The following is an 18,414-nucleotide window of genomic DNA, read 5'->3' as shown; positions in this document are numbered from 1 at the left end:
ACCGCCCTGGATCATACCAATGTGATAAGTGAAGTGTTTCACTGTCTGTATTTATAAGTGAGTGGAACCTGCAATTTGTCAGGCGAACCCTTCATATCGAGTCATAAAGGGAAACAAATGAGTAATTGAGTTAATTCTTCCTTTTTAGAAATTATTGTAGCACATACCTTGGCATACTCAGCACCATGTTTCTCCTTGTAACCATTTCGACAGACGGTGTAATTATAGAAGCGGGAATTTTTGATCAATCCGACCCATTCGCGCCACCCAGGTGGGATGTAGCTGCCGTTGTACTCATTGAGGTACTTCCCGAAGAAGCCTGCAGAAGGGAAGGAGAGAGAAGGAAGGGTTTTCTTTAAATATGTAGTCTGAGGGCACCAGTGGATGTCTTGCTTTGTTTTCTTATTCCTGTAGAAACCTTAATTTTCTATGTCTGTATGAATTTATCTGCGTGTGAGTATATGACGCACAACTTTTTTTTATTTTGCACGTCTCTTTTTCCCTGGCTCAACTCTACAGAATTCTCGGATAGGCTGGGCAGGAAGCCAGCCTGTCCCATAGAGGGCTAATTGCAGGCTAACACATCAGCTCGAAAACCGCAGGCCACGCTGTAGCCCATAGGACCCCACTGAGCTGCCCAGTCCAACGCCTGCCCATCACTCAAAAAGAAACCGTCTGATAAGACAGTACAACGACCTGGCACCAGGTCATGTTTGTATTGCACAGCAGACAGACATGCAGGCACGGCGGTGGAGTCTAGCTTACCAATGTGAATATAGAATGACCGAGGGGTGACGGACAGTGTCTTGAGCATGAGTGAAATGTTAACTAATACAGAAATGCCACTTGTGCCAAGTGTTTGTGTGTGCACGTCTTCGGGTTCACCAACCTGTCCTGTAGCCGGTGTTGTTGAGGTACACGGCGAATGAGCGTGGCTCGTGCTGAGCTTGCCAGGAGGGCGACGAGCAGTTCTCATTGTTGGTGTAGGTGTTGTGGTTGTGGACGTACTTGCCCGTCAACATGGAGGATCGTGACGGGCAGCACATGGGTGTGGAAACAAAGGCATTGGTAAAACTAGTGCCCCCATCTTCCATGAGTTTACGGGTTTTATTCATCACCTGTAGAGAACCTGCAGGGTGAGGCATGAAGATCATTGCTGAGTGATGAAGACACACTGAAATCACACTGAATGGTGAAAAAAAAAAATTTCAACAGAGGAAAAAACATTTATCTGATTGACAATTCAGGTCATTTAGATTACTTGACCTTTTCATACTGAATTCCCTAAGTGGAAAAATAATTAGAATTCAGCAGATGGCCATTCAGCTCAGGCTGATGGCCTCTATTTAATATTTCATGTGTGGAGGAAGACCACATAATCCTAATGCAAATACCCATAAAGACAAAGACTGTGATTAAGACAGTGTAAAGCATAAAATAGGAGTCATCACTCATATCTTTGAAAATACAGTAAAGAAAGGTTATTTTAAGTAAGAAAAAAATAAAACCCAAATAAAAAAATTAATAAGGCCCATATATTTCCTGGAAGGAAGTGCGCCTGCCTTACCCAACTCAACATCCTGGTCGTCAGTCATGATGAGGATGATGTTGGGCCGGATGTTTCTGCGGTCTCTCTGGATGCGACCCCTCAGGCTCTGAGCCCTTGTGGTGGTGAAGGCCCAGCTGCCTGGAGCCCAGTCCAGGGACAAAAGGGCCAAGCAGACAAGCCACTGACTCAGCATGGCTCCTGAGATGACAGGAGATGGGATGGGTAGATGGAAGGATTAATGGAGAAGAGGTCCAGCCAGGCCACTCACTCACACCCGGGCAGCTCTCACAGCCGTGGTTGACTGTTAGGAGACAGAAGGAGAAAACAAATGGAGCCATCACAAAAAGGAACATTGAGAAAAATAAAAAGGCAGATTTAAATATGTAGAACAGGGAATTGCATTATAGTCCTAGACCAAAAGGCTTCGATTCCTTCGAGGAGCATTTCAGCATATTTACTTTACACATTAATTGTGTTCATCTGGTCACAAATCACACTCCAACACAACAGTTTATCCATAAACAGAGAAGCCAAAAAAAGATTCCATGCCTAAGCCCTCAAGTCCGACAAAGAAAACTTACCCAACAGTTCAAACACATGTTGCGTGCGGACTGAAAACCATTCACTACTTTCTCCTAAAAACAAAATCCCCCCCCCAAATCAACTCTCCTGAACTGAAATAAAAAAACAACTTGATCACAGCAACCCACGAAAAGATTTCTATAAACAGACCAGTTCAGATCTACAAACATAAATCTCACCTCAGATAATTGCATGTCTTTTTTGTTTCTCAAAGTATCCTTATACTTTTTCCTTGTGTCTTCCACTCTCTCCCGTGTCACACAACACACACTCACACACAGGAAACTCTCCATCTCTGCAGGAGAGTTGTTGTTGGGCTAAGTGTGCCGAGGCCGCGCCATTGGCTGTCGGCTCTCAAACACCCTGAGCCACTCTCCTGCATGAGCCAATCACCTTCCGCCTTCCACCTGTCACTCAAAAGTCACCCCCCGGGGAGTCAAGCGTGACAGAGGGTCGGTCGGAGGATGGGACCACACTAGGGGGGAGGGGGTAAGGGGGGTTAAGGGGCACAGGAGGCGGAGAGAGGGTTCCGCTACATTAACCTCAGTGGCACTGTCGCCAACCACAGATTACCACTGAATCATCACAACACTTCGGAGCCTCTTGCTCACTTACAATGTCATGGTTGTCCATAAAAGGTCTGCATAGTCTCTGCCTAAACGTCAGTGCCCAGTATAAGATTGATATTAAACTTAACCCTGAGTTCGTTCCAACTTTAGAAAAAAATGTTTTAATGGCCTTTGATCATCATTCTATAACTAATAGATCACACATTTTAAATACGAATCCATAAATCCTAATTACAAGACTCAGTGCACAGGTAACAGAAAAAATTGCAAAGATGAGTAATAACAATGAATGTGTAAAAATGGCTTGTAGCTATGGAGTTGTAATAATGAGTACTCTATGAAAAAGTGCCTTATGGGTGACAATCCCACTGAGTGGCAACATACTGCTTCTTATTCTGAGGTAATGGCCTGAAAACAAATGGCAGGTCTATGACACCTGAGCCTGGTCAAACCTCACTGACTGGCTCCCTCCTCAAATTCTCTTCTTTACACTAAGGGCCAGTCCAAGACACATACTTCAAACTATAAATTTAAATAATTTATCATTTAGGAAGTCTGACACACAATGGAAGACACTATGGATGATTATGTAAATAATTTTAAGGGGTGAATTAAAACTTCATGAATATTAACTAACCTGAGTTTTGTAGACTGAGTATGTAGACAGCGGAGTGATAGTAGATAAAGAAACATGACATTCTATCAAGCAAGATGATTTACACAGATCATACCTAGTATACTGTTTCATGTTTTCTCAAAAAAAATCATGCAAGCACACACACAAAGGAAAATCCTGAATCAAGCAAACTACCACCTTTTACAGATGGAACACCATCATCATTTTTTCAAGCTCCCCCAGCGACACAACTTAATGAATAGTTGAGAAGAGTCGTGTTCTTGGCCTGGCTCTGCTTTGCTCATGAGCTCTTCCTCTGGTGAGAAGTTGCCTGTGATAAGCAGAGCGTCAGACGGAGCTTCAAGAGCACTTTGGTCTGTCCTGCGTTTCAGACGGGCAGCGTCTGGCCCAGCCAGGCCAGTCATCATGACAGCCCTGTGCAAACATTGGCGCCGTTTGGACAAACACCCCTCCAGTGCAGGGTGGTAGAGTGCACAGAACCTCACATTGAATTACACACACAACACAAACTACTGTACAAACATATGGTGACACGCAAAAAGTCATAAGACACTCATACATGAGTCTTTCTCCTACAAATACACATTCTCCAGCTGTGAGGGTCCAAATCCTCCTACATAAATGGGAACTTATCCCAGAAACAATAGACACAACCCAAATGTCGAGGGAAAAAAACTCTATTTCTGTCGAGCTGTGGAGGACCTGAAATCAACTGTAAGCCATTCAGCGAGCCAGTGTAACGTTAGCACCCAGCACAGATTCAATTTTACATGCCAACGGTTCCCAGCAATAGCTTCTTCACGCGATTTAGAGAAGTGAGAAAATAGAAAAAGAAGGTTCATTGTGGAATGTGATATAAACCTTGTGGTGCTGATGTGGTTAGCCACAGGGGCATCAATAGCGACACTGTCTGAAATGACGGAGAGGGCAGTGGCTAATAAAGTGCCACACATAACGACCAATAAGACACGGCCGAAGATACGCAGGCAAAGCGACACAGCTGCTGCCATGATTAAGAGTGAGACCTCCCTTTGTCCTTTGGGCTACCTCTCATCCTAACTTAATTTCACCTGATCCACTCTCCTCACTAGGTCATCTGAAGTTCATTTATGAGCAAAATGATTTCCAGGAGCTCTCTTTGACAGCTGCCCATCTCAAAGCAAACCCTCATTAAAGTAAACGGCACAATTATTTGTATTTTTATAGCATCTATAATACCCGACTTTCCCATGACATGTTACAATGATATAAGGGACATGAAGCTGCTGGAAAAGCAAAGCTAATTGACGAGACCAGGGTGTAGAGATTAGCAGCTACTCTTTGTGTAGCAAGTTTCCTATTTATTTATAAGTTATATTATATTTCAGAACCTTTAACATACACTTCTATGACATAGTGGACAAAACCTGCTTTCAGACATGTACTGAACTCCGGATATTCTCTTGGACTATCCAGAGGGGCTGTATGTCTGAGTCAGTGATTCACAGAATAAGAGAATGAGTTAGCCCATGGAGACATTTTCCAGAAATTCACCACATTGATGACGTTTCAAACACGCAAATATAAAACACAAATCTCTAAAGATGAAAGAGGTGCCATACACGTAAAAGACGCAGCTGAATATGTCATCTTGGAAAGACGAGATCCAAGAGCTTTTGGCAATAAGGGCCAACACCGGTGTCAATGTAGCTGTGTGCTTGCATTACCATCATCTCCCTAATGTGATAAACCATACTGTGGGGAATGATCTATTGTTAATACTAACTTAATTTGAATATTTAACACTGTATTGGGTCCAAATTGGAAAGTTGGAAAGTGCTTATGCCGCTCGAATCATTGCTAGCTATCAGGATTAACTGCATAAGATTAACTGAACTAGATCTGTGTGTTGAAACACAGTCCCTTCTTAGTGTTTTGTTTTGTACACACATTCAACAAAGTGTCATCCGGAGTTCTTGCCTTCAGGCACACTTTAGGATGAGAGGCAGCAGGGAAGGTACTCCAGTACAAGCAGCCCTAAACATTGGTGGATTTATTTTCATAGATTGTAAATACACAAAACTGTATAAGTCTGAAAGTTATTATATACTTGGCCTCTAAATCTTTCTGTTATTGCCACTGCCTTTTACTTGCCTCCAACATCTGAGTTTAAAAATGCATGTTCTGAATTTCATGAACCCCTTGAGAGCCCTCTGTGCGAATAATGTTTCATGTTGTTTTCATAAACACTTCATCTTTGTCATTTAGCGCGATGTGAGTAATGCTGAGTAATGTTTCATCTGTGGGACCCACAAGAGATCTTTATTCCGAGACAGAGTCAAAGGACCAGAGAGCGCATTGTTTCGCCTTACTAATTGTTTTAGGGGCTTAGGACTAATGACCCTTTAAATGAGCCTTTACTGTACTCGACGTGATTAAGCCGGGGAGGAATATTAAGGATGGAACGTGAAATGCCGAGGGGTTCAAAGAACCAGAACAATAAGGCTACTATGGAGCTTTCATTTCACACAGCTGCCTGATACATAAAAGATGTGCAATTTTCAGATTAATGGACATCAACACTCGGGTCACCCCTCAACACCCCCACTAATCTTTACTTTCATGATTTCATGGCTTTTTACTTGCAGAAAACAGCTCTTTCACTTACTCTCCTTTGGTGCAAGCAGCATTGCTCAGTGATGGGGTATGGCTGCACAGACAGCTGTGCTTTGTGCACTGAGTAAAGCTGAACATAATAGATTTGCTGCTTGTGTAACCATCCAGGGCAGTACTATTTGGCTGGCTGGCAGTTGTGCCCTCCTGTTAGGGCCTCAAACCACACACCCTGCTGCACCCTGACCCTCCTCTGACCCGAGTGGTAATATGGCTTTGATGGTGGCTTGTTTAACCTAACCTCAGCAACCTGAGGCTACCCACACACAGGGGTTAAGAGGGGAAACTCTGAGGAAAGAAAAAATGGAGGGGGTTCAATGCAGAGGTATAACAGTAATAAAAATCTTGTAAAAACCTGGTCGCGATCACCTTGCGTATTCAAATCCTTTTTAACAAAAACTACAGCTGCATCTTTCCTAGTTTATTTACAGTCGGCAGTAGCTGTAACTGTAGATACAGAGCAGAGACGTTAGTGAATTCTACACTGTTTCGCTCTCATGAATCCATGAATCCCTTAAAGCGTCGTATTTGTCCGCTAACGGGAATCAAACCACGGACTTTGGATGTAGTTCAAGTTAACATGCAGCGTCCAGAGGTGAGGGGGTTCACTTTCCCAAAACAAGATGCAAGTCAAACACAAACCAGATGCCATGTCCCACTAAAGTAAATCACCCATTCATAAAGGACCTTGCTATTAACGACAATGGCCATTTCAAAGCACCTTAAATCCCCACTTATTTCTCCACATTTTCTCCCTCGTTCCCTCTCTGTTTCCTCGGCCCATCTATGCAGCGGCCAAGTCACAGAGGAATAATGGCAGAGTGGGGAATTAAAGTCTGACGGCATAGTTTTAGTTCTGTCGGCTGTTCTCTGACCATAGCCGGTATGGATAGCAATAAAGGTAGAAGCCTTTCAATGGACAGTCATAACTCCACTCATGAGATATGACAAGCAGGGAATACAAACAACAGAATGGAGATATTGTAAAAGTTAATTTGCAAACTGATCTGAGAAAAAATGCAGAGGAGATAAAGGTGGAGAACAGTGACATTTTTTAATTTCAGTTGGACTACACTCTAATTCAGAGGGGGGGGAATTATTATGGCAATTTAGATTAATACTGAGGTTTATCCAAATATTTCTGTAAACCAGGGGAATTTGGTTAGTCTGCGGCCATGAAGACTGATGAGGGCCTTTCACACTGAGGAGGGCCTGTGTCAGCGCCCGCTGTCCCCAGCAGGCCAAGGGCAGCAGATTGTGCCCACCAAGACCCACCCGTCGACCACACTGGGCTCACTGAAGGAGAGCTCTGTCCCAGTGCACTCACTTGGCTCCGGGTGCGCACTGGGAATGGGCTCAAACCTTGCTGTTTTCAGACTCTTAACGCCACTGATTTGTTTGACCAAAAATGCCCAAGTTCTATGACTAAATTCCAGCGAGAGAACCGAGTGCAAGGCCGTGCGAAGAGATCACTGACTCTTTGTTCCAACATGTTTATGGCTACACACCATTCTACCTGGATCCAGACTCTTTGTTTTGTCCATGTTACAGCAACAAACCTCAGATGTTATAACTAGAAATGATTCCCATCCATTGGTATGCAGTGTGTTTGGGGAACAACGCGGGCCACTTTAATGAGGAAGAATGGCCTCAATTCACTGAAATGCGAACCTGGAGCAGTTGCATTCACGGCTATTAGTCAAACCACTTGTGTTTCTCTCTGACCTGGTAAGAGACCCTTTGTAGTGCCAAGGCTGCCAGGCCACCCCATCAATATCATGGATGCATCTTAATGTATAATTAAATGAATCCTGGTCAAACAGACTTCAAAGTGGGAATGGCTTGCGGGCCATCAGGTGGCCAGTTGGAAAGCTTGAGGGGGCTTTGTCCACACCAAGAGGGAAATGATTAAAAAAACAAATAAGGTCATTTCAGGAATGGGGAAAGCTGCCTGTATTTATTTGTATATGGGGTTGTTCATGCGTGGTGTGGTCCCGAAGGTGGTCTGTATTTAAATGTTCATATCCTGAGCAATGGGCACCTTTTGTTGAGCTCTGTATGTCTGAGCAAAAGCCTCATTCTGCTAGTTTGACAAATGAGGCTCAGTGTCAGCGGCATCACTCACGTGCACTCAATATCATAATGGTCACTACGAAATTTTGTGCACATTAAAAAACATGAGCCTTAATGTTATTCTACATTTTTTTCTTAATATGTGTACTGCTTTTACAAGAGGCTTGCTTTTCAAGTAAAAGAGGAAAAGCAGATTTACCATTCAAGAGGGTGAGGAAAGGGGGGAGGGGGGGTGTTTGACGAAAGGAAAATCCATCCTCTGATTTATAGTGTGATATGAAAACATCACAATCCCAAGATCAGCAGCCAAAGTTATATCGCATGAGTGTGAGGCAATAGGTTTCTTGTTAGATCTATTCCAAGCCATGAATGGAAACCATTAGCGATAGATGGTCTTAGATTAATAAAATACAGCACATTTATATTCCTCCAGCCGCCTCCTTGTCAAAACCCACACTCCCATCAGAAACACTCAATCAGGCGGCGAGAGAAAGTCCAGAGACTGTCGGAGCTAGAGGGAGCAGAACGTATTGCTCACTCACGGGTGGCTTTCTTGTCTCATTGACGCGTCAAATATACCCCAGATAAATTATTCCTTTTACCACAAAAGAGAGCTATGGCAAATTGCTTCAATGGGTTTCCACTGAGGTAATTGTCAAGAATAAAGAGATTGACCTCTTTTCCATGAAATCAGCAGTATGGTGGCACAGAGAAAGAGCTAGAGCAGGAGGGAAAGAAGGGAAGAAAGAGAGAGTCTGAAGGATTTATTTTCTGTTAAAGTTCGGCAGTTTACAGAGTTCAATAGTGCTGTAATGTTCACTGACTACTGACTTGAGAAGTGTGACTTGAATTTTGCTCCTTGTTTAACGTGGAGAATGACATAAAGGAAAAAGAGGGATACTTTTACGTAGGAACACGTTTTTTAGAAAGAATTAAGCTTCTCTGTGCACTACACTAAATTTTAGGCCGAACATATACAAATTTACTGTTGCCAGTAAATGTTTAGGTTGAGCTGATAAGAGTTCCGGGCCACAGTTGCTACAAAGGCCAGACTGAAGACTTTTTTCCTTTTAGCCACTAATCACTTGCCTGGAACATGCTTCATCCTATGGAAACAGTGCCGTCTATTGATCCATAAAGGCATCAAATGTTGATAAAAGGGAATGGAAAGTCAATGAGCACTAAACATTTAGAAGCTCCTCTTCTTTAAGTGAGTATAAACAAACTCCCTTCCAAGTGGCAATCATTAAAATGAAGAAAAAAAAAAGTAGATTCCTCAGGGTGAGATGGTAGCAGCTCAGTCAGCAAAACCTAGTTAAGTGTAGAGCTGCTGCTGGCGCATGAAACCAAACACCCCTAAAATGTGGAGCATGTGTAGGCATATTCTCTGGGAACCGTAGACAAAGATAGACCATGAGAACCAGCCTGCGTGACCCTGGACGCCATAAACAAACTTCTCCGTGGCTGTGACACACCAACATGATACCACTCATAAAAACTCATTCGTCCCGATTGCACCTGTGCCTGTTCAGCACTCCCCTCCGTCAATGCCTGTGGGCACATATGCGTGTGTATTTGGATATCATATGCTCTGTGTGTGTGCATGAGTCATGGACTCAAACAGTCACAGTAAGAATCAGTCAGACTTGAACACAGACAGACACGTAACCTGTAATTTGTACACAAGGGAGCTCTCCGTGCTGTTGCCTCTGGCTCAGTGTGTGGCTTTCCAAAGCATGCAGTAACGTCATTTGTAATTGAATTAACTTTGTCCTGCCTGGTATAAATTCCACATCTTAGTGCATTGTAAAATACCTAAAAATGATATCTGCTGAAAGACTAATTAGCTTACAAAGCATAAAACGGGAAGCTTACCCTTCTAAGTGCTTCCATTCCTTTACGTGCAAGCCAACGTTGAAGGAATGCAGTCAATACATCATCCCAACATGTTCACCGGCCTAAATCAGCCACAGGCAATTCAAGGAGAGCAAAGCAGAGATAATGCACGACGTGCAATACTGGACCTCGTCAGTGTAAACAAAGTTATTCAACCCTTAATACTACAACTGCCCAAAGTTCCAGTCTCCACATGGCAAAGTCAAGCTGTTCGAGTAAGGGCAAACAGGACCAGAGGCTACCAGTAGCACATGGCCAAGTCCACACATTTAAGCGCTTGTGCATGCACACACGGGCAGGGGAGGGGAGTGCTGGCAGAGGCTGAATGTGTTTGCCCGCTCCAGGGGAGAGCGAAAGAAAGGGAGCAGAAGAGCTGAAACAAATGCATGCTGGCTTCTATTAGTAGAGCTGTGGAGCGGGATGGAGGGGTGAGGAAAAGTATTCATTCCTTCTGTGCCCCCCTCCCTCCACATCCATTCCCATCCCTCCAACCCTCCTACCCTATTATCTCCATTCTGGAAAGGCGGCGGATGAAAGGGACAACCCCCCAGTGGCAGCACTTCTCCCTCCAAACTTACGCCGACACATTCTGACGGCTGCTTAATTGTACGTGATACCGGCAGGGCCCTTTCTCTTTCAAATCTAAAACAGATTGCTTCTCCCTGGGGAAGGGATTATTGGACAAGAGAGATGACAAAGCAGGGACAGTGCAGCTCTCTGGGGGGTGGACGATGGAGGGGTTAAGCTTGTGGATAATGTGTGTATGTACACGTTTTCTCTGTGTTTCTCTTTTGTACATGCCTGCTCCGCAAGAAGATTATGTTTGTGTCCATGTGTTGCAAATGTGCACACGTGTGGGTGACAACCGAGAACGTGTGCACAAGATCTAGCCTGTGGTCGTGAAGAGATCTCTGGATATTTTCCTCCACTTCAAACTGCTACTTTCCTCCCCTCTTTATCACATGTTCACACCTCCCTTTCTCTTATCTTGGCCTCTCCTGCTTCATCCCTCTTCCACTTCCCCCTCTCTTGTGTCTCTCTTGACCCTGCTTTCACTTTCTCCCTCTTAAGTCCGCGCTGCATCTATGTGCAGTGACATCTGAACAAAAGCAGCTCCGGACATCACAAAGAAGCATTAAAAATCCTCTCTCTCTTTCCTCCTTTCTTTTTATCTTTCATTTATGTGCAGTTCTAGCCCCTGACAGCATCTCCCATCTCTCATTCCATTCATTCGAATGTCCTAAATTACAAGGGACCTGGTCAGGGGTCAGTCTTAGCTGTAAGCTCTGTGAATCATTCACTGCGACCAGTGTTCTTCACAAAATGTAATTTTTTTCTAACTAGCCATCAACGCAAAAACTCAAGACAAACTGGAAGAATGCAAGATGCAAAAGCGTAAGGCATCAGGAATTCCGACCAATGATGAGTTGAATGCGATGTTTGCATGACCTGACCTTTCCTGCTCAAATGAGAGGCTGAACAAACACTTGGGGGTGCTATTGTGAGATCCCAAATACCCCAAAATTGAGCTACGATGTGTGCGCCTGTGCTCATCCAGATGTGCATGTGGTATTTCCCAGGAGATTTGTTCTAAGAAGTCAAGGGCACTTCAAGGCCGGCATGTATGCGTGCATAGAAACTCAAAAGAAATGTTTGATCAGTGAGGAGAACAAAGAAACCGAGAAAGTGGCTGACTCATCTAAAGATAGCCTTTGTCGCTTCCACATAAATAAAAGCATGCCAAATGCTCACTGTTAAAATACTGGCCATTTGCAGTGATAGGACTGTGCAATCTACTCCAGCGCTACTATGCAATCAAGCTTGTATGATGAACACTATCATTAAGTTGAAGAGATAAACAAGCGCCAGAGGAGAGGATGGTTTAGGAAACCTTTTCTGTACATGCTTGCACACAAGAGAACACACACAAACTATAGTTATAGAGCATTGTTTTCCGTATTTTCCCCCCAAAAAATGCAATGTCTAGAACAGATGTTTTTATTCAGTAAGCGCATTTATAAAATAATAAACCAGTTTGACTGATTATGTGCTATTTGATCAAACGTTCGTGGCAGTTTGGACAATGCATGATACCTCACTTCTAGGTCTAGTTTTTCTCCATTCAACTCAACGTTAACTCCTTTTTTATCGGCCACGATTGTCTTCCTATTTTTAAAGAAGAATGGAAAGTCATCTGCAGGGCTTTCAAGCTAATGATAGATGTTACTTTTGACACTGCCGGGTCAACGTGAGAAGGTAGAATGGAGCATGATAACAATCTGACTCCTCTGGTATAAAGTTGTGGTGCTTATTAGGGGAGGAGACGGCAGAGTCTTGTCAAAACTCATCTGGTGGGTTTTTATATTTGTAGTTAATGAGAAAGAAAGAATGAGAAAGCTGACTTGAAACACACACACACACACACCGTTTCTCTCTCATTTCCACGAATGAAAAAACCATAGGTAATGCCTGCTCTATCCCCTTACACTTTACCACTTACCATACTTATCAGAAGAACAAATTACTTGTCTTATTGCTTCCACGCTCTCTCTCTCTCTCACCCACACCGACACACAGAGTAGATGTGAACGATGGCAGCGCCGCTACTGGAACAACGTTTGTCTTGGCAAGCGTCTTCCCCCCCTAGAACCTAATTATTTGCAGCAGCTGCTCATGCTCTTGTTTGTGGCACAGTGAAGCTAAACTGTTTAAAGGATCCCTCTTCTCTTTTCTCTGAACTGGCAGTCAGTGCTGCGTTTTTTTAAACGCCCCAAAGCTGCTTCGCTGCGCTCTGGGTAGGGTAATCAGAAAGTCAATCTAAACGCTGCTGGGTGAGACTCAAGTGAGGGATGATTTATGGAGCAGGCTCGTCAATGTGGAAAGTTCGAAATAAGGGTTATTTATCTTTCTCTAGCCTCCTTAGTCAGAAACACAAGATGACACCGTCAGTATTGATATGGGAAGTCCGTAATTTTTTTATAATAACTTTGCCTGGTAAAGGAATCAACTTTGAACAGACCACAGTATAATTTTTTTTCATTTAGGTAAACTTAGGCAGAACGATAAATAAATCTAGACAGAAGAACAGGGAGGACTCACTTTGTTGAAACTAATTAATATATTAATAGACTGTTAAATTCAAGCCTACTGGCAGAAATGTTTTACTTTCAACGGTAAGTAAAAAAATATTGTCAGCTACAGCATTTAGTCTTTTAGAGAATTTTTATTTCGAACCAAGAAAAAGAAATCCCTAATAAATCAAAACTTCACTCAATAATTTTGACAAAGGTTGAAACTTTGGCAGGATGTCCCTTAAAAAGAAATACAAAGCCAACTGTTTCCTTGATCGATCTCTTATTGTACAACTTCCACCAGCAATAAAGCAGCGGTCACCACAGCCAATTGGTGGCTGTGTTAAATGCTTCAAGTAACAAGCAGGAAGTGTAGCTACGACTGGTTTACCAAGGTAAACACCAAGTCACACAACAGCAGCTTTCACCCATACAACCTCCTCTCCTCTCAGCCCGGCTGCTGTCCACGCAAGCCTTCCACAGCTGCATAATCTCCATTTGCCAACACCTCACACACACACACACACATATACACACACACAGTGCCTGGAGCTAGGTATAAATACTATACATCATATTCCCACTCCACCGGCAAGTTTCCTTCTCACTTGACTTGAGTTGAATAGCTGAAGTGAGGTGTACATTCCCTGAGTCTCTGCGTCTCTGGTTCGCTCTGACAGTTTGTCCGGAAAGCGCTCTTCAGCAGCTCATCTATTTAGTGTAGACTGACACGATCTGCCAGGAGTGCACTCTGAATAAGATTTATGAAAAAACTTATCTGAGCTGGAGTGAGGGGAATGTTAAATGTCACACTGAGTTTTGGGGAAAAAAGGGAATTTAATGTCCCATCGTGAGAACTGACAGAGGTAGGAAGAAAGCAGTTTATTTTCAGCAACGTTTTTTGATCAAATAAGTGATGGATTCAGGAAACACCTGAAAAACTTGTATATAAATAAAAGTTTCCCCCACTGACAGAGTTATTAATACAGCATACATTTCTTAGTGACAGCAGGCTTTTTCAAACCACCAGGAGGTACCTCTGACTTTGAATTGAACAATGAATTAACAGATGGGTGCTTATGGATTGGGGAAAAAATGACATTAATGGAATGTGCTGCCTTCTAATCCCCTGACACGGAAGAATTTGCGACGGAGGGAATTCCTGTCATTCAGGGGGAAACTATGAAGTCCTGCACACACACAGAGCTGCTGTACAGGCAGCACAGTTTCACTGCAAAAACAGCACCTCTACAAATCCCTTCTTAGAGACTCCTGACTGTGAGCTGTATTACAAATGTTTTGCTAACTGAATAGACTGACAATGCAAAAACAGAAAAACAGACAGACTAATTTTTTTTTAGATAAAGTTGTGAATTACCTGAGAGGCAGCAGAGCAGAGAACTGTCTGAGTGAGAGGCAAGGCGAGGATTCCTCTCTGAGTTTTCTTCTCACGGTTCTTCACCGGGTCTCCCTCTGCTCATAGAGGGGTTTGTGTCTTCGTGCTGGGATCTTTGGGGTTGAAGAGTAGGGGGGGACCACACAGCTCCTGGAAGACAACCTCTCTCTTCTAATCCTCTCTCCAATGTGATGACACTCTCTAACCTCGACCATCTGTTGAAACACGTCCCAGAGCAGTCAGCACCGCGCTGTGTCAAGAACCCCACTCCCCTGCCCAATCACAGACCGGCTGCTGGGTGGCTCCTTGCTGCCAGGAGGCAGGGACAAGGACACAGCTCAGCGCAGAGGGAGACACACACACAGTCACACACACACACACACACACACTCTACGAGATGGAAGCAAGAAAACCCCCAGTCATCGTAACCTGAGAGGCAAAGGAGGAGGAAGGGACAGGGAGAGAGAGAGGAGTGGAGTGAAGAGGAATGGGAGGGGAGAGAGAGAGAGAGAGAGAGAGAGAGCAGGAGTGGAGAGAGACGGAGAGAGAGCGCTTGTTGAAGAAGTGGGAAACACTGAGACAGAAAAGAAAAAAGATTGAGATAAACTTTTCTTTTCTTTATGTTACTTTTCTGGTAATGTTACTGGACAAGTCTCACAGAGAAAAAAAAACATGCACGCACAATCTTCTTTACCCCATGTCCCTGACCCCTCTCCCTCCCATTCCTCTCCCTATGGCCAGAGTATGTGGTCTAAAGATAAAACTTAAAAAGCAATAAAATTCTGTATTGGCTCCATGGTGGGAATGCCTCTTGGCACTAAACTGTTACATCTGCAGGCACAGAAGCACAGGCAGCAGCCCTCACACCTTAGTGTGATAAATCCTTACAGTCCCACGGCTGCATTCCTGCCCTTCACCACCTATTGCCTTAAGTTAAAAGAGAGGGCAGAGGGGAACACACTAAAATTACAAAGCTAAGGAAAGAGCGTGCTATCGGGAGTAAGGAAGAAGAAGTAAAGATAAGAGGGGTTATGGGTTTACGGCTAGATGGCAGCAGATTGATAAAGCAAACATCTACTGGTTATTATCAGAGTCTGAACAATAACGTCATTACTGCCGCATTTCCTAAAAGAATCAACCAATTCTTTGCCCATTCATGCAAACACAAGGGACATTAGGTGAGAAAGGCTGTCCCATTAATCATTTTGTTGAAGCACTCTCTGACTTGCTGATCCATTAAAAAAGGATTACGAGACCCTGATGATATTCAGAGGCAACTTCAAAAGGAAAACCTAATGAGTTAATACCCGTTTGATAGCCGACAGCATCACAGTGATTTAATCAGAGGTGTGAAAAAGCAAAGAAAGACTTCTAAGTGGGACATTTACATTCTATAAGCAGCATCAACACCCTGGCGTCTGTTTAAGATGTTCTTTGATGAAACCCATTAAGTTCAAAACAAGACCCTTAATCAAGAGTTCTTTTTGTCCATACAAACTTATAATGTTCTCTTGCAAACTTTTTAAATCACACCATCTTTTACCCAATTTACTGTATCCTGAAGTTAGCATGGACCTGAGAATGAAGTCATAAATACATGTTGTGATGTTAAATTGTCCATGTCTATCAGCCTTCCATTTTAGCCGTTTCCATTTTCAGTGGATGCTCCCAGTTACATTCCCCTTAGGTTTAGATATCAGGATATTGGATTAAACTTAACAAAGCCTATTTTCACCACAGACACGTGAAACTTTCCCCTGCTTGGACTGATGTTTGAAACAGGGGCAGTGGTGAGGGAAAGAAAGGGCCTTTGGGGGAAAGAGCTCAAATTAGATTAACTAAATTCACAAAGACTGTCCCCAGCCCCTCCTGCATGGCTACACAAACCCCAACCCACACCTCCAAACCCAGTCCCCATTCTCACGGCCGAGAGGTTTCCAAAGGACCTTCAGGCAGGCCAGGGGCGACCAAATCCCTGTGCTCTTTACTGGATTAAAGATGGCTGCCCCACTGGAGCAGAGGGGCTGTTTTTTTCAAGAGTTGAGCACATCTGTAAACATCATAAATCCGTGCAGGCGGCAAAGGTTATCAGTCTGAGTTTCTGTGTGGAAAACAGCGAGTAGGACCCACATAGAACAGACTGATTTTCCATGACCATCCTTAATCTCCATTTTCACTTCCGCTGATGAACACAACAGCAACAAAAGCAAGGGTAGAGGGAGGTCTATAAAATGGCCTCATCTTATGAATGACTGAATGACCTGCGGGGGGGGCAGTGGTTCTCTGCTAACTCCCAATGGCCCTCCTTCTCCCGATCCTAATTTCACAAAGTTTTCACTCGGCTTATCTGGATGGATATTTAATGCAAAAATGTCTTATCCAAGTTATACTCTTAAACTGAATCCAAGTCTCCTCTCACATTAACTTCCCCCCTCTTCCTTCCAGCTCTCCGGCCATCAGCTGGGCCTGCAGGTGCAAGCAGAGGCCAATGTTGGGGGCTACTCGGTTCACTAGCCCCATTCTCTATAGCTGAATGAGATACACAGGGGTGTCATAGCTGTGATCCTGCCTCTGTGCTAGTATAGAGCGCTAGAGTTGAAGCTGGGGGATATCTCAATGATGTGGAAGAAGGCAACCTGGGGGGGTAAAGGGCATTGTCTTTTGCTAAACACCATTTTAAAAACCATGCACATGGCTGCTACCAGGCCATATAGTAGGGGCTCTGGGCTATATAGACATTTATAAGACCAAAGCAAGGTACTTCCTACACTTTGCAGGACCAAACTACATTTGCTTAGGTCCTGCTGCTTCACAGGTTCCTACATTCTTCAGTGAGTTGAATCAGTGTCATCTAAAGTTCATGCCAGAAAGGCACAGCTGATGACTAGGATACCACAGAAAAGCGAAACACTAGCGCAGTTGGTCATGAATGTACCGGTCCTGGAGGAGAAACGCAAGGCAGGAGGAGGGAGGACAGAGTGGAGACAGAAGTACAAAAATACAAGCAAAGAAAAGTGAGGAAGAGAGGAAGACAGGCCTTTGTAGTTGAGTGACAGCTGAACATGCATGTGAAGGGAGCTCACGCCACCCTCCTGCTGTGACATGCATGTGCCCTTGTTTCAAGGGACACGCATGAAAACCACACATGCGTGCCGACATGCATGACAGCATCTGGGACCGTATCCTGGATAGAGCCAACTGTCAAATCCCAACAAAATAACTGTTTTATTTTAGCCAGTTTTAAAGGAATGTCACGTTTTCGCGAGTAGGCATTAAAGTGCTATGCTATGTACTTGGATTAAGCATAAATCAGTTACGAGAGAGGAACTTGATGAATCTCTAGAGAAAATATGGCAGAAACATAGCAATTGCAGCTACTGTGGAATTAACTAGTTTATTAAAAGCTCAACTGAGCTACTAACCTCACAATTAGAGTAATTTATGAGGATGTATATGTGATTTGTAAAATTATAGTATCAAATTTACAGGTAAAAAAACAAACATTTGAAAAACACAGTATACCAATTGGGTTTTTTAACCTAAAGGGTGGCCAGTCATTGCTACAATAAACATCAAGCCTGACACCTATTCTTGAAAACCCACAATCAAGCATTTACCAAGTAGTGCTGGAGACAAAGGAGGTACACTAACACATAATGAAGTCATTAAGAGCAACCCGAGATCAAATGTTCGGTAATGATAATAGGATTTAGGGGCCTGTTCATAATGACATCAGCGAACAGACTTCAGTCAGATGCCAGATGTAGTTTGACCTCTATGGCAGATATTTACAGTGACGGTGAACTGTGGCCACCGACCATCGGAGTAAAGAATGTGAGAGCCAAACTTGAGAGAAGTTGAAGATATTTTTGTGTTTGAAAAACTTTATCTAATCCCAGTGCCTTCCACCAACAAAATGTCATATGTTAACACAGTAAAAACGTTTATTATTTCCTCATTACCAAAAGCAGTAGTGACTGTCCTTCATT

At 43.5% G+C, this 18,414-nt stretch overlaps 1 protein-coding gene across 4 annotated transcripts in view; it reads right to left on the bottom strand.

Annotated features, from left to right (window-relative positions):
* sulf1 (sulfatase 1) overlaps positions 1 to 18,414 on the bottom strand; it is a 62,837-nt gene that overhangs the window by 18,694 nt on the left and 25,729 nt on the right. The window contains exons 2-5 of one of the 4 annotated variants that reach the window (XM_053412852.1): positions 14,408 to 14,640; positions 1,568 to 1,850; positions 890 to 1,129; positions 168 to 319 (exon numbers count right to left, since the gene is read on the bottom strand). In XM_053412852.1, the coding sequence (XP_053268827.1) occupies positions 168 to 319; positions 890 to 1,129; positions 1,568 to 1,742 (567 nt within the window). In that variant the 5' untranslated portion in view covers positions 1,743 to 1,850; positions 14,408 to 14,640. Of the gene's footprint in view, positions 1 to 167; positions 320 to 889; positions 1,130 to 1,567; positions 1,851 to 14,407; positions 14,807 to 18,414 lie in introns of those variants that run through there. The other 3 variants (XM_053412855.1, XM_053412851.1, XM_053412853.1) reach the window with 3 other exon arrangements.

Source organism: Pleuronectes platessa, chromosome 20 (genome assembly GCF_947347685.1).
Source record: "Pleuronectes platessa chromosome 20, fPlePla1.1, whole genome shotgun sequence".
Classification (NCBI taxonomy): Eukaryota; Metazoa; Chordata; class Actinopteri; order Pleuronectiformes; family Pleuronectidae; genus Pleuronectes; species Pleuronectes platessa.
Note: the sequence above shows the minus strand (reverse complement) of the source record. Positions and strands in the feature narration are given on the sequence as shown.